The sequence below is a fragment of the Necator americanus genome, chromosome III (genome assembly GCF_031761385.1).
Source record: "Necator americanus strain Aroian chromosome III, whole genome shotgun sequence".
Taxonomy (NCBI): Eukaryota; Metazoa; Nematoda; class Chromadorea; order Rhabditida; family Ancylostomatidae; genus Necator; species Necator americanus.
This window is the reverse complement of record NC_087373.1, coordinates 28,434,690-28,451,906: the sequence shown is the minus strand read 5'-3', so window position 1 is coordinate 28,451,906 and position 17,217 is coordinate 28,434,690. Positions and strand designations below refer to the sequence as shown.

The following is a 17,217-nucleotide window of genomic DNA, read 5'->3' as shown; positions in this document are numbered from 1 at the left end:
TACGGGAAGCATTTCCCCTTATATTCAGCCATCCGAATACCCATGAGGATGGAAGGCAAACGTGAACACAGAACCATTATTTATCGAACATTTTGAGCAAATGCAAGATGGACAAGCTAAAGATTGAACGATTAAAGCACCACAAGGGAGCAATGAGACCCAAACAACACTCGGCGGAGCAACTGAACATTTTGGACATGGAAATGAACGGGCAATGTATGCTTCCAGAGATTATATTTAAGACATAAAGAAGATACCCGCGGTGAAAGAAAAAAAGAAGTTAGTGACAGATTAGGCTCGAAGACACTGCGAGTACAACGTAAGCGAATGCAGATTGGGCAGAATTACAGGCAGTGATTTGCAAATTGGTTTAGTACAATTAGTGGATCAATGAATATCAATGTTATTATCTTAGAGGCATTAAAAGTAGAGTTTAAAAATCCTTTGAAAAAATTTCAAAAAATGCATGACAATAACACCGTAGAGAGTGAAAGCTGTAGCACTAGTTATGAGCTGAAACGATGACGCACTTTGCTATACAAATCTGAAGCACTTCTGCTTGTCTGGAGGCAAACGGGTTTTGAAGAGAACAGAATCGGCGCGGAACTGCGAGAACCTTCAATAAAAAAGACGTTTTCAGAATGAAAGAAATCACCATATTGATAATTTAGCATAACAGTCTATTTGCCACGTAAAATTTAAAAGAAAACTTGGGTAAATCATGCTCACTACAAAAAAAAATCGTCCGGTAGATGTGCTAAGACTACGAAATTATACCACGAAAGAACGTGCTTATCTCATTTCTATGCGTTACTCAACCTACAAGGGCGCGTGTAGTGTAGCGGTTAGAGGTTCCGCTTCCTGCACGATCGATCGGAGGTTCAAATCAGGCCTAGTGTTCACCAAGCCTTTCATCACTCCGGGGTCGATAAATTGGTACCAGACTTGTCTGGGAGGATAAAAACACTGACTTGACACATCGGCAAGTAATTCTGTCGGCCAGTTACACGTTCGTGAACTCAAACGATTCTGAATTGAAGTGAACGTGGGGGCGCATCCCAAGCGGATTGATTAACGCCAGAAACTTTATCCTTTATCCTTACTCAACCTACGAAGTTTTTTTTTAAACAAATTCTTGATGTAGAATGATGTATGTTTAAGGCACCGATCATTAGCCTAATGCAACGCACCAGAGCTGAAGAAAATGACATTTAAGAAGTAGAATGTAAATGTTAACAAATAAAACAAATGCTAAGCAAGAGTACCTCAAATTGTGAATGATCGCATATGAAGGAAAAGCTCTAGAGATCCAGATGTCAGCGACTTTTGCTCTACTTTGCAATATATAAACTCTACAACTGGACGAGTGACATAAACTTTCACTTGATAGTATAAACTCATCGATCATTTCAATCTTATCAATCCATTTACTGTTCACTTTTATTCTAAACGCAGTAGAAATTTATTTCCTAATTTGTTGCATATATTTCTTACGACTATAACGTTTGTAAATGCCGATTTCGTCAACTCGTCGATTTTTTTCTCATGTTGATTCCAATAAGATCGCGTCAAGAGTGGGTACCATACGCTGATTACGAATTTGGTAATCGAATCTTCAACATATCGAGATATTGACTTCTAAATATACTTTCCGTATTGACGAAAAAACAAACTTGTGTACAGGGTTGGGTTCTCTAGCCCACCGATTAAAGTAGGGGTAATTACTTTACGCGAATATGTACTTAATCGGTAACGGCTATTGCCCTGAATGCGTTAGTCTTTCTGGAGCAATGTTGATGTGCGTAATGCGGAAACAACTCAGCAGAGTTTCTCAAATAATCCAAACACGCGTAGTCATCTCGCACTCTTTTCCGTTGCTTGTAATTGCTTTTTCGCGTCGCATACCCACTATTAATAGCGTGATTCTCGATTTCTTTCTTTTTAGAAGTTAAAGTGTTCTCATCAGCATCTATTCGTATAAAAGGAGTGCGTCAATGAGATTCCAAGAACTTGGCAGATTGCTTAACAACACATCTTTGATAAGTATGACTAAGATCCACATTACTTGACTTTTCCTTCTTGGCTCCAGAACGCATTCATTCTACTTTCTATTAACTTTGCTTGTTCCACTTTAAGAAATTTGAACTAAATTCAACGAATTGCTCGGACTGTTTCCTCCTCACAGGTGGTGACAGATTAACATCTGTTGATATTCCCTCATTTTGACAACTTTGTATAGTACCACAAACTAGGAAAGTATAGATTGTTAGTGTAAAGATGTATTTCGTTAGTTGAACCCTCCTTACGTCATGTCGTACATAGGCGCATGGTACCTTGCGTGTGAGGATCAAAACACTGGAATTTTAGATTTCTTCAGGTGACCTTACATCGGCGCCCAATGAGCCTATTGGACTAAACCTTGAAAACCCAAAACAAACGTAATCTGACATTTGTGTTAGATCTATAAACGATAATTAGTTATTCTGACGACTGTACCTCTAAGGAATAACCTCCGCATAAAATATTCGTCAGAGTGAAAACGACGTCAGAGAAAAAACCTACCATTTTAGAAAAAAACTAGAATACCTAGAGTATCTAATACTTTGCGACATTGAAATATATGATTGATTGTCGATTTTTAGTTTGTTTTAATCAGCGGCAAGTACTAATAAGTGATAAATCGCCAACTGAGATCCATTTTTTTAATAACGCGTTGTCGTGGAATTACTTACTGCATTTTTCACAAACTCACCTTTGCCAATCATTCGTTTAATACTAAAGCTTAAGTATTTCCAAGTTTTTCTTTTTTTTTACGACTAACTAAAAATCACTTTTCGCATTCACTGACTCCGAACTGCTTGGAAAACTACATGAAGGGTTTTCTACAAATCGCAACTCTATACGAAAATGAGCGAAAAATCAGTGTCATATTCGCGATAAACACGAGAAATAACGTTTCTGAACAGAATCAAAGGTGATTCAGAGATAACGATTACTGCAGTGTAAATGCAGCGATTCTCTAGTAATTCACTCCAATGACAACTCAACGTCTATTTACGATGAGCAAGTTGGGAAATATCATAGGAAATCAGATAAAAAAGGAGAAACACACATTGGTTTTGAACTTCTATAACGGAGACTTTTTTGAATCTAAATTTGTACAACGTCTTCCGAACAGAAATAACCCGGTTTCACCAATCGCAACCATTTCATTGAGGAAGATGTCAGTGACCAACTGCTTGATTAAGTCAAAGCTTCTATAAACGCGGAAAAATCTGGCACCAATTTCTCGATCCCAGAGTGGTGACTCCCCTGAATGATAAACAGAAAAGAAAAACAATGACACGTAGCTATCACTACAAAAAACCATGCTGATGTTCATGGAGCAATTGCCGCAACTGTCCGGTTACGAAGAAAAGTTCTTTTTTCACGGAGCTGATGAAATTTTATACATGCCTTAGCTATATCGGTTTAGTTCGCAATTTTCGGAGAAAATTCATCGTAAAGTCTTGTTCAATAGTTTCATTTTACAACATCATTCGGGAAGATATAGCACTTAACTTATGTTGGTGCTCAAAAACAATTGAAAACGGACACAATCAGCAACTCTGTAGCGATTCAAATCGTAGCCATCAAGGCCGTTAGAAAATTAACGAGTGTATGACTCACTTTAACGGATTGTATCCATAAATTCTGGTGAAGAGACGAATACATTCGTGCCGCTCGCGGAAATGCGATTCGTCTTGCGACAGCGTCTCCGTGCACGTCGGACACCTAGGGAGAAACGCTTAGTCAGTGACTTGTATAATACCGCGAAATAAATGTTCTGTCGCTGCCATCACTCTAATTTCGGGAACAACTATCTTCTTCTCAGGATAGATCGCATAGCAGAAGGCTATACATTATCTCTTGAATGATGATCGAATACTGTTAGGAAAAAGTTGATTGCACAGCAGCGGACTATACATTATTTGCTCAAAAATGACGAATGATAGTTTGTCGTTTGGAAGAATGTGAAAAAAACTGTTACAAAGCTTTGAACAAACTTGTAACAGTTACTGAGGGAACTAGAGGATAGAGAATAAAAGAATTAGAAAAAAATCTAACTAGATTCAATGAGCTAGCTAACTGTATAGTTAAAACAAGTCACCTGCATCACTTTTCAAATGGAAACAAACTAGAAAAAATATAAGATGAAAGATCATATTTCTCAAAATGGAATGTCGGTCTCAATCAAGTTAGAACAACAAACCTCAATGTCCATTTACTCGTCGTTTTAATTGGAGGTTCTCGTGTGATATGCGAGACGAGGAAGTTCATGGCAATATCTTCACAGTTGGTAACGTCATCGACATGATGGCGGATTGCCTCAGGCATTTGATGAGTGTACGCATGAAGGTATGACTAAAAAACCAAGAAACCTCGTGCTGAGCGGTCAAAAAACGAAGATCTAAAACATTGTCAGAAATTGTCGAGACGTTATGCGCCTCTCCTCAAACTTGCCGCAGCATTTCTTGCAATACCGAATCGTTCACAGTAAAGGAAAATCCTTAGAACATTTTTGAAATCGTGATAGACGACGATGCACGTGAGAGCAGCCGTGCGCGCACGATCAAAATCAACCGCAGAGTAATATTGAAGATACGTTGGTCCTTTGAGGGAAAGTGAACGAGGTAAGGCAGGGAGTCTTAACCTATTTGTAGAGGGTGTACCACGAGCGTCAAGACATGCCACTAACATAGAACACAAAAAAAGTATTCACGGTTTCAACACTTGTGGAATCATGGTACGAAGAACGAAAAAACCTATATCGATGTTTGGAAGAAGTGTTTGGCAAATCTCTCTAAACTTTTCCCAACTGATAAAAGATGATACTTTCAAAAAAATCCCTTATTTTCTATTAGGCTGTCCCAATGAACCCAACGCTACTCATGAGAATCCCAATTATCCCGAGAATTAATTTAGTATAATTTCTTGAACACGTTTCCAACTAATAGGTACATATCCAGGGTACAAAGGAACCCTAACATAATCCATTGACCAAATAATGGGGATTCAACACCATTAAGAGAAAAAACAAGAAAAAAATTCGTGTTCAAAACGTGAGTCCAAAAAACATTAAAGGATAAAGTGTGCAAAGTTTCTGGCGTTAATCAATCCGCTTGGGATGCGCCCCACTTCAATTCAGAATCGTTCGATGTTTACGAACGTGTAATTGAATTATACAATGACTTGCGGTGTCTAGCCGATGTGTCAAGTCAGTGTTTTTGTCTGTCCTCCCAGACACGTCTGGTACCAATTTACCGACCCCGGAGGGATGAAAGCCTTGGTGAGCACTAGAGCGGATACGAACCCCCGATCGATCCTGCAAGAAGCGGAACCTCTAACCCCTACACTACACCCGCCCTCAAAAAAAAAAAAAAAAACATAGAAAGCGACTTTCAGGCGATATGAAATTTCTAGCGCTGATACCAACCCAACATGTTTCCAAAACATTAATCGAGTCAGAAATTTTCATTGAGTTCGATCTCATCAACGTTGTTCGAATATTTTCTTCAATCGCGAAAAGCTTGCAAAAATATAATGATAGCTGTTCATTTGCGAGCTAATTTTTCCTTCTCATCGTGTGATTGTTAATTTATTTTCATAGGCTCTGCTAAAAACATGTTTTTTTTTTTTTGCTGACAAGGAAACTTCAAGTGACAATGACAAGGAAAAGGAAGTTTTTTGTTCTTTTAACAACGACTGACTGGTAACTTTTTTTGCTTGAATCTAACTGCCGGAGTAAGAATTTGACCTCATACTCCTTTTCTACCACAAAAGAAGTTTCGGTAAATTTGTATTATAGAAAACTCTATGGCTGAAGTTTCACGGCACAACATCAATAAGGTGTTGCGAAAAGACGATTAGTACTTTGTGAGTCGAATTTTCCCGACGGAAAAATCTTTGCAAGCTTAGAACCACGCCTAGAGAGTTATTTTGATGAAATTTTGAGCGAAATTGCCTACGAGCGTTAGAATATTTTCAATATTTCCAAGAAGAAAGAGAATGCTAAGAAGTAAGAACATTAGGCTGAATGAGAATAGTGCAGTTACTTAAATCTTCTGAGCAACTTCAACCCAATCTCTGACCATAGAATTAACATTGCACAGACATCAATTTTGTCGCTTGGCCAACTTCTTTCAACAAAGACGATCCATTGCCCGTTGACACCGCCGATGCCCAACAAAGCACTCATTTAGAATTCATGTGCAGGAAGGACAGCAGGACCCAACGATCGATGCATACGAGCGGCTCTTAGTGAAATGAGGGATAATAAACGTCATAACCATAATGCAATATACGAAGAATTTCGTCTGCAGTCAACACTCATGAAGAAAGGAGGGACAAAGCTGAAACTTGCATGAAGGAAAGTAGTCTCGTTCAAAACTCCGAATGTCCTTAAAAAAAAAAACAAAGACCATAAAACGCGCAGTAGAAAACAGGTGATACGCAGCTATCCTTCAGTTTCAGGTATATGAGAGTTTTAATTGCAAAGAACAACAGCGAAAAAAGATTCGGATTGGAATTATTGCTGAAATTATCAAAGACACGAAAAATTGTTGAAACAACGTCCAGACTTAATCATCAGCGTCAACTCTAACTTTTCTTCAAGCTCAAATATATGTCCACCATATATAGCCATACCGGCGGGGGCAGTAAAGTAAGCAGCAGTACCGCATCCAGCAAACATGCCTTTGCTCGATGCGGTATGGCTGCTTACTTTACTTACTCGTATATTCTAAGACTCCAAAGTATTTAATAAATTGCAGAGTCGAATACCTTTCTAGTCGCTCAAGAAATGTAAAAAAAGCAATAATCTTAATGACATCTAGTAGAACATGCTTGCAAATTTTCCAAATATGCGTTGCGAGCCACTGTGGGCCTCATAGTGCAAGTAGAAATAGAGGAACGAGAAGCAAAACAAGAGAACTCGAAAAGACAACTAGCAAAATTCCCAAAAGACGTTTCTTTACGCCATACTATGTCCCGGAATTTTTCTGCTATGCGCACCTGCCCTTTTTTTATTATCCCAAAGTCCCATATTCCTACTTTTCAATAACGTATCTTTTATCCTTCCAAACAAGTCTGGTACCAATTTATCGATCCCGGATTGAAGGCTTGGTGAGCACTGGAGCGCATTCGAACCTCCGATTGATCGTGCAGGAAGCGGAACCTCTAACCGCTACACTATACCCGCCCCTTATTTCGGAACCCTATATTTTAAACCTTAAACCATATTTCCAGTAGCTCTTACAAAATTGTTTGGACAATATATTTGCACGTCGATGCATTTTTTGCAGGTAACACAAAAATTGAAACTTTTTTAGCAGAAAATCTGTACGTAAAATCCTACCAATTAACCTTCAAATTCCTGGAGTACACATTCCGATTTCCACTTCGCTGCGGATTCCCCTTTCCAGTCGTCGTATTTGCACTACATTTACACAAATATAAGATGGAAACATTCCCAGAAATATGTCAGATTTTTCCGATCTCATGGTGTTCACATATAAAGTGAAAAGAAATTCCAATCCTATTAACCTATTGGAAGAATAAGATAAGAGAAGAAGAGGAGAAGAGAAGGAGAAGAGAAGAAGAGAAGAAGAGAAGAGGAGAAGAGAAGAGAAGAGAAGAGAAGAAGAACCTAACAAAAGAGGGTAAAAGGTAAGAATTAGACAGTCGGAATATAGCTGACACTAACGTAGCGTACAGAAATGTTACCTTCATGAATCCAACTACATTTCTTGCGAAAGCTATTTTTCAGTACAAAATTGTCATTCGAAAATCGTACTCCCAGATAACAAGTAGAATTTTCTTGTTTTCGTCGCAAAAAGAAAAAGGAGATAAGATTTCTCCATTTGCTTTTTATTATTTATTTCTATAGTCGTACTCGTCATCGTCCTTTGAGCATCCTTCCAACGAAACTACCTCGATAAACATCTGTGGAATGGACAGGTAAATTGCCGCAGTTCTATATACATTCCAGTCAAAAAATAGCGTTCTGCGGGCTGTTATTTTCAATCTGCTACTAGATGGCGTATAGTATTGGCTTGGTCCGTAAGTCCTGGCGTTTTTTAGGTGGAAAGTTCGTGCAAAAAATAAAATGTTTTGGCAATTCCTTTTACGTTATTCAACAGAAAATTATCTGCTCTACAAAATAGTATGACTAGTTTAGTTTTTTTCTTTAAGCTGTTATACTTTCTGTTCTTCTCAGGTCATTAAAACCGAATATCAAGTTGACAAAAACGAGCATTTTCGACGCCTTCTGTTTTTGTGCTTAATCGAGTTCCCAAAGTCATAGAAGCTGCTCGAGAGAATTGTGAAGTGTATGGGGAAGAAGCGGTGCTTCTTAGCACGGCCCAAAATAAGCTTGGCTTGACGATTTCTTCGAGTGGAAACAGGATGATTTCTAAGGTCAAGGCATTAAACAGTTTGTTGAACGTTGCGAAGAAGTTGTAAGGAACTACGGAGAAAACGCTATTGATTGATTTGTTGTTTACATCTTGTTTATTTTTCTAGAAGCCAAAACTCAAGAAAACGTCGGAATTTATGTGCCAACCCAATAGATGTTAGCGCAGAAACCAGCGCTCAACCCCCGCCCTTACGTTGGGAGCCAAGCACTAGCTCGATGCGACGATATTCTCGTAGCCAAATGCACATTACAGAAAACGACGTCGCTTCAAACACACCCACGTCAGCAATACTGTACCATGAAAAAAATAGTTCTAACTGGATTATGAGTGGGTAAGTGTTCAGTAAGTATTCAACAGTGCTTACAAACAAAAGGAACCACAGTAATAAATTAATATCCGGTACTGGACAAACCTTATGCAAGAAAGCAGCTCCTGTGAGGATGATACTTAATTGGCATGTATGATTACTGTTATAGTACATCTCATCACCGTATCGAGCGTGATGTCTCGCTGGAAAACCGACAATACGATGACGATTCTCCCTCCATACTCTAGAAAGTAATAAACAAATAAAAATGTATAGAATACATTCAAAAAAATTGTACATGTAAAAGGGTTCTACAATAATACAGCGTTACTAACAACCCAACAATTCCGAGGGAATTAGAAAGTGGTTCTTTTTCCAAACTACACAGTAGAGCAGTCTGTTTACTTAGGCTCCAGTTCTCGACTATAACCAGATACATTTTACTAACAAAACACGTTCATGTAAGATTTCTCGAGGTTTTTCAAAAAAGAAACAGCTTCAAGATTTACTTCTTTTCTACCCACGTAATGCATGCAATGTTTTCTCTAATTAATTAATATTAAAGGTACAAGGTGGAGCAAACAAACCACGTTTGAACAAACTTATAAAGTGAGGGCGTTTGTCGTGGATTTGATTTCCTGCTTGATTTACAAATTTGAAAGTTAGTAACGATACAACGTCGGAATAGTTAACAGAGAGATTTCGTTGCTAGAGCGCATTAAGAAAACGACCGAAGTTCCATTCATGCACAGTGCAAGGTCCGCTACATCCTGTGATCACCTCTTTTGGAGACAACCTAAGTCTTAAGATTTTTTAGGCTCGTCCGGCAACAATATAGGACTTAAAAGTGCGGATTGAAAAAGGAGTTGGTTCAATACCAGCAGCGGTTCTACGACGTGTCGGTGAAAATTTCAGTGCGATACTCAGACAATATATACATAGTTGTGGTCCTAATTAGAGTAATACTCAAAGAATGAATCTTTTTTACTTGTATACTAATTTCAATTCATGTTCTTCTTTGTTGCAAAATATGACTCAAAAATGTTCCTGTATTTTTTAGTACTTATAAATAGTACAGTTTTGCTGTCCCACTCTGTAAAATTATACTTTCGTTCTCAGCACAATGTTACTTCGAACCTGAAACATATTGCTTAACAAAGAAGTACAGGGACATTAAAAAAAAACGAATAGAAAGAAAATGAGGTGTGAGTCGCTCCGCTGGATATACATCCATTAAGCACATCTCGTCATAATCATTCTGCACTTTAAAGACTTCACTCCACGAATCTGGTTTTTGACACGACTTGCATGATATAATGAGTCAAACGTCAAGGCATGCTAAAGTACCGAAAACTAAAACTTAACTCTTGCATATCAATGGCGGTCTCATGAAAAATTACAAGAAACCTTTTGGCTATCGTAAGAATTCATTGATTATGAAATGAGACGTGTACAGACATAGATGCGATAGTCGGGGCCGGTGCTCTGACACGCTTCACTTTTGAACTGTTGGGGAAAGCATCTCCTTCACTTTTAAACGGTTGACGAAATTACCCTCTTCACTTCTAGACAGTTGGCGAAAGGACCTCCTTCACTTGAGCTGCACCCCATGAACTAAACCACTTTCATCTGAGAAGGGTCACTTATATATGCAGATAATGACCTGATATTCAAAAATAGAGTTCCAACGAGCGCTAGAACCAGAAACTCAAGAAGACAATTGATCATCCTATACAGAAGACTTTTCATGGAAAAGAAGAAGAGTGGCATGGGCGAGATAATCGAATGTAAATTACGACCCGATAATTGACATAACACAGAGACCAATCCGAGAATCTCCTCCCGCATAAGCAGTGCCATTGCATCTAGATTCTCAAAAATGACAAAATGCAAAAAAAAAGGCGGTCGCTTACCTAAACGCAAACACAATTTCGTGCTGCTTCAGGTCAATATCGTCATCAAGAGAAAGCACAGCTTCCGTTGTTATTCGATCCCATGGGACGAACCGATTGTTCAGGCTGTTTTTGGCAACCTTTATGAACCTGAAAGTAGCGTACGAGGACCGTCACTAGCTCACAACAATGGAGCTATGGAGGAGTTGTAGCCTCATTTTTCCCACTCTCCAAAGCCGTAGAAAATGGAAGCTCATAGACATATAGAACATACTCGACAGGAACATGCAAACGTGGCCAAGCCCCGAGAGGCTCCCTAGCGACGTTATTCCAGATGACAATGACTTTATTCAGGTAGGGAAGGCGATGAAGGCGCTCCAGCGATGCTGCCAGCACAGCATCTCGATTATAGGTCAAGAGAACAACTGAAATATCCTCTTTGCGATAAACAAAATGTTACAACCAAAAAATCTGAGTGGACCAATTCTTGGCAAAGTACATGTTGAAAAGTAGACTCCCTATGACCAACCTGTAAACTGCTCACGAGCACGGTTTCCACCGAGGGCTCTGCTGAACTCAACACCTGATCCAGGTTCGATTGGGCGAAAACCTACGATAAAAACAATCTTGAAACATCAAAAGTCAATAGCGCAAACTGGGAATGACTTACCTACACTAGAATCAGGATAGAATTCGGACTCCGTTGGCGGATCTACGGACTGTTCCAAGAACTCAATCGATTTACCGGGACGACCGATGATATTCCAAGAAAGGTAAGAGTACTGAATGTGTTCAGTGAATAATTAACTATTGATTCGAGGAAATAAAATGAGCACAGAAAGCAACCGACCATATACAATGAAGAGAAGTTGTGGAGAAAAGACCCTGAATCAACTGGTCCTTCAAGAGGACCTGAAACTATGCACAAATTAGAAAAACCAAAGGTAATATAATACGTAGCGCATGGGAATGATTTACCGAGATACTCATCATCTATAGGAGGTACGTTTATGGGCGTTAGAATAGGAGCTGTGAATGAGTTGTTGAATAATGGAACAGCCTTGAAGTGAACAGAGATTAAAATAACTCAGAACAACATACAAATCAGCGGATTTGTATTAAATGATAAAGACACCACGTTGGTTTCGAAAAACAAGGAAAAGAGATTCTGTGTCGAAAGAAGCATTTTCATGCTTTGGAAAACGAAAACACTATGATTTAACGACTGTTAAGAAACAAATTACAGACTACAGAGGTGATTTGGCCTTCACTTAACGGAAACATGGCAATCAAACTTTTGTGAACTGCAAATTGAGCATCGGTGTGATATGTTCTTGAGAAAAATTGCCACGTCAGAGAAAAAGCTCTTTTTTTTGCGAACTTCCACAAAAAATAATAAGGTGAGGGTTAGAAGAGGGAATCAAAATTAATCAAGTTGAACGTGCTTCAGGAGATAGAAATATAAGCGATAAGATGTAAAGAAAAAACTTGACGTAACCTTGGTAGCAACCTCTGGGGGAGATGGAATTCCAATCTTTTCGCGAAGCGAAGCCAACAAAGCCTTGACAATAGCTACAAAAAAATCAGAGTGCGACACAAGTTGCAAAAAAAAACTGCTAGGATGTGATATGATGGCTGACCAAAATGTAATGCCAACAAAACCAAATGAAGAAAATACCTCTTTGATCTCCTAGATAACGCTCGAAGAAAATTCGCCCCATTCTGCGCATTTCTAGAACTTCAGCCATTTCGAAGGAGCGAACAATAAAGTATAACTCAGGAAATCTAGCTAGAGGAATTCGTAAAGAAGCAAGGCGCCAATCAATGTGATCTAAAGAACCCTGCATAAGTATAGTGCCGAATCCACTGGGTCTGTATAAAAGCAACAGGGGACAACCTTCAAAAGGAAGAGGAAAATCTATTGATGTTACCACCGGAATGCAACCGGTTCGCAGAGAGCTCCAAAAGAAACGACAGTAATGATTCGGAGAAAGAGAGACACAGAAGGTAGATTCACGCATGATAGTTTCTGAAATGAAGGTGGAGTAGACATTGTATGGTTTGAATAGTTCAGCAGCATGTTATATTATTTTATTTTGTTGTTACTGTGTTGTATTGTATTATGTTGATGACTATTTTATTACTACATTATTTTTTGGAGACAAAACTTCTTAAAAATATGATAGACTTATACATTAATCCAACAGCACTCACCCATTTCATTCAAACCAGGACAATGAACGCCATCAGAATTACCAGAACAATTCAATATCTTCAAACTGTCACCCGAAGACTCCGCAGAGATACTAAGACGATCAAGATCGTTGAATAACAATGGAGGTGTTTCTTTCCCTTCCGGTGCAACGAGAATGAAAAGAAGATACTAAAAAAAGAATCATTCGTGTTAGCGATCCTATAAAAATTGTAAAAGGTTTCGAAGAGGATTTGCGCCTCTCTAACTCTCTTCTAGAGCACAACCAGAAACAGTGAGCCTTGAAAGCTCGGACGATGTTCGTTACAAAGAAAGAGAGATGAAATTGGCACTTATCAGAAACATAGACATACACATTGTAAGAAAAAAACGAATCTCATAAAAAGTATTTCAAACCATTCACCAGCAAATTTCGTCGGAAAAAAAAGAGAAAAATTACCTTGCGAGAATATGGCAATAACGTATACATCTCCTTCCAAGAAGAAATACTGTACTCTGGCACGTCAAGGAACAAGTTGAAATCAACAGGTCTATAAATTGAGCATCTGTACGTAATACCAAAAGAAGAATGTTCACGCTGAGGTTTAGACAGAGTTCTCCGCTGAATTTGATAGTTGAACCCCTAGCTAGATGTATATAGCCATGGTCAGCGTCGAGATTCTTTGTTGCAGCTACGCACTTTCCCTACTTAACGCATACTCCCCTTCACCTCCTTTTCTCTTTCTCCTCAACTTTGCTCCTCTCTATCAAACCCTCACTGGTGTATCTCAAACAAAGAATTTTGGGATCGACTGTAAAGGACTGGCAAGCGAAGAACCATACCACAGCACACCCAAGAAATAGCGCATATGATGCACAGAGAAGAATTGGGAAGGAATGTACGTTACCTTGCAAGATGTGTATAAGACAGCTGTTGCACCATAATGACAGAAAAGGATTCTGGAACGCTGAACGGATCTCCAAAATTGACAACGACAGTGTTACGACCAGAATCCGGGAGTTTTAAGGACGAATTTAGTGGAGTGTTGGTTAGAATGAACTGGAAAAGAACTATAATTGGACAATCCAGCGAAGGACAAACATTCTTGTCAACATTCAGAAAAAAAGAACAACTACAGCAAGTATAGAACTTACTGACAAACAAGCACTGTTAGGATCCTGAACAATGTTTCCTTGCGACAAAAGCTCTTTTTTGAACCCAGACATAGAAGAAGATAGTTCAATATGATCGATTATGTACAAAGGCATGAACGATGTGATAGAGCAACGACTGAAAAAGCAAAAGAAAATTTATGGAATCTATAAGGCAAAAAAAGTTCACTATCACTATTCACAACCTGAAGTCTACTGCTGTTTCCCAGGTGAGCATTGAAAAAGGAGAATGATTAATATTAGTGGTGGGAACCACATCAGCATAGTGAACAGGCTTGTGAGGGAGAAAAACTCGAACATTACGACGATCCTGAAGCTCCCTTAATGTTCTCCTCGCACTTTCAATTTCGTCTGTTATAGCAATAAGCTCGAGCTCTAAAAAATAACATGAAATGATCCATGAAAGTAAAAATTGAAGACTACGCTTCCTACGCTTCTCAGGGATCTTCTTGGTTAAATCCTCGTAAACAGTAGTGACTTCTCGCAGTTTTGCCGAAGAATCAGTAAGTTCACTCCGAACGCTACGTAAAATACTAAAAGAAAGAATGTATCATAGAGCAGATAGAAAAAAAGGGGGGGGGGGTTGGGTAGCCAGTAACTATGCTCAAAAAATATGGTGACTAATCAAAAACTCAGTTTTTTCCAGAAGAAGATACATTGTCAGGTTAGTGGACCGACATCGGTGATCTTCATAGGCGAAAAAATGTTGGTGGCGAGAAGATGTTCTTCTTACGGGCTTTCTTAGCATCAAAAGTTAACCTAGTGGTGAAATCCAACACGGAATGAAGGCAGAAAAGAACACTTCACGAGAACAGCATAGCGACTCGAATTGGTTAAACTGATTCTCAATGAGGTAAAAAGGCCCGAAACTGCTGAAACTTATATTTTTCAGTTATAGCAGAGCCGTTGTCAGAACCAGCGATAAGGCAGAACTGTTAAAAAAAACTGCACGAAAGATTTGCTTTGTTAATATTAAGTTGAAAACATCTACTCATCAAAGCTTTAGTATACTGCGTAAGCTGGCGAGTTGCTGTTAAATAAGGAAAGGGGGAGGGGGAATTCTCAAGCAGGAAGAATTTTTTTACCGCTGTTGTTCTGATATCCGAAAATCCATGGAATAACCATTACAGCCCACATCATAGTCATCATAAATGTTTCTAAAACAATTACAGGTAAAAAGAGCACTATTTGAACAAGAAAAAAAAAGCAAAGAAAAAAATTTCACTAGAAAAAGAAAGTGCCGAAATACACCATGACCTTAGGAGGAAAAATGAAAACAAGCTCACCTAACAACAACTTTACTCTTCTCTCTACGAAATGTCGAGTCATCCAGTGGGAATCCGCCCCGAAGAAGTAGCACAAAAAGAGTGTAAATACTAAGGAACATGACAAAAGCAACATTTCTCAGAGAGAAAAGTTTTAGGAGCTTCTCGAGCACAGCAGCTCCAGATGAACTCCGCCATTCTTCAGCATGTCGATAACCGTTTCTTATAGGAAGAAGGCCTTTCATTAGAATGAGTTTAGGTACAAGAGAAATTTCAGGAACATCTAAAACAGCACAATAAAGAGAAATAGTTGGCGAAGAAATAAGCATGAACATGAATTGGTTTCAAACAAAGAAAAACAACAGTAAATATGAATGGTTACCAAGATATATTACAAATTCTAAAATAAATTAAATGATAGAAGGCACCCCAAAGAAAACAAAACAAAAAAAAAACAACTGTCCGTAGGATTCCAGCTACTAGATCCCTGGGACATTTAAAAAAAAATTCCCTAACGTCTGCACTACACCACTGATCCTGGGTCGGAATATTCGCATTTGGTCACGCTCAGATCGATCACCACCTTGAAGCTGAGGATTTCATGTTCGGTACCGTGTTGTTGTGTCACTTATATACAAAGTATGCTTTATTTGGTTTGCGAAGTTGAATATAACGAAGTATACTGGATGGTAGTCGTGCTGAGCTTTTACATTTCAAAAATAATTACAGAAGGAAGCGTTAGAAGTGGATGGGAAGTTCAGGAGCTGGAGTTTGCATCCAATTGTTTCTTTCTTCGATGTTTCGATGGAAATTCTGGTTACCGAGTGTTAGCTCGGTTTTGGGGTGCAGTTTGGAATTATCGTAACAGATATTTATTTATTTATTTATTTATTTATTTATTACGGTCAAAGGCGTGCCCAGAATAAGAGGCAAGGAATGAATACAAATAAACAATAGAAAATCCAGCAACGAGAAAAGAGTCGAATGAGAATAAGCAGGGATAAGTCACGCGAACAGTAAAGCAAGGGACGATTTAGTAATTTCAAAAAGCACATAAACTCGACAGGGTGGGAATTAAGACTCTTGGAAAATAAGAAAGTATTGGTAGGCTATAAAAATTAGTGGCTTCCAATCACATCAGCCAACAAGATGCCCTCGTAAAATTAATAAGTACAACACCGGCAGTTCGGCAAGCGGGTATACTGACTCACCCCGTTCAACCGGTGTGTAGAAAAGGAAGCACTAATATTATAGGAGAGATAAAGAAGTAAAAGGGAATAACAATAGTGCAGAGAAGGTCCAAACAAAGGAACTGCGCATAGGAACTACACATTAGAACGCATTAGACTGATCCCTGCTAGGAAGCAGAAGCAAATAGAAGAAAAACGTAAAGTTGAAAAGAGGAACTAATTAAGCTACAGTTTGGATATACAAAACGCTCGCTACAGCGTCAGAATCCAAATGGGTTACTAGTGTTGAACTAGATCAGTTCACCCAACGAAGCAAGATTTTACGATCGCACAAGTAATGAAACAAACCGTAACATTTTTTTTTGTGACCACTTTTGATGTAAGGAGTTTTATGGGTAAGAAGGTGAACTGTTTCCTTCGTTTAATCCTGCTGGAGCCGCTGATTCCTGGATTCGTAGGATATTTTGCGTTTAGTTGTGGTACTTACAAACTACGTACCTAACCGCATCTACTGCCAGAGAAAATCCTACGTTAAAAATCACTCACTCCATAGAGGAGAAGAGGGAAACGAGCGGTTTGGGGAAACCCAGGACCGTATTAAAGATGAGAACAGTCAATTGGGCGCTAACTCTTTTGTTTTCAATTCCTTTTTCATTTTTCCCCCGTTTAACCAAGGTTTCACAAAACTGACCGCACTCAAAACAGGAGGGCCAGTCGTAGGTCAGCGTCATCGAATGCTCTAT

The 17,217-nt window shown here is 38.8% G+C and overlaps 1 protein-coding gene across 1 annotated transcript; it reads right to left on the bottom strand.

The window, feature by feature from the left end:
* Positions 1-534: 534 nt before the first annotated feature.
* On the bottom strand, positions 535-15,529 carry RB195_011233 (uncharacterized protein; the record flags this gene model as incomplete). The annotated part of the gene is made up of 21 exons (XM_064192567.1): positions 535-616; positions 3,670-3,774; positions 4,253-4,404; positions 8,869-9,007; positions 10,677-10,805; positions 10,930-11,080; positions 11,185-11,265; positions 11,326-11,437; positions 11,506-11,567; positions 11,634-11,715; positions 12,154-12,227; positions 12,334-12,486; positions 12,553-12,684; positions 12,870-13,038; positions 13,307-13,397; positions 13,755-13,906; positions 14,002-14,137; positions 14,205-14,394; positions 14,452-14,552; positions 15,105-15,176; positions 15,306-15,529. 21 exons carry the CDS (start codon positions 15,527-15,529, stop codon positions 535-537), a joined length of 2,589 nt encoding a protein of 862 aa, XP_064050150.1.
* Positions 15,530-17,217: the final 1,688 nt, after the last annotated feature.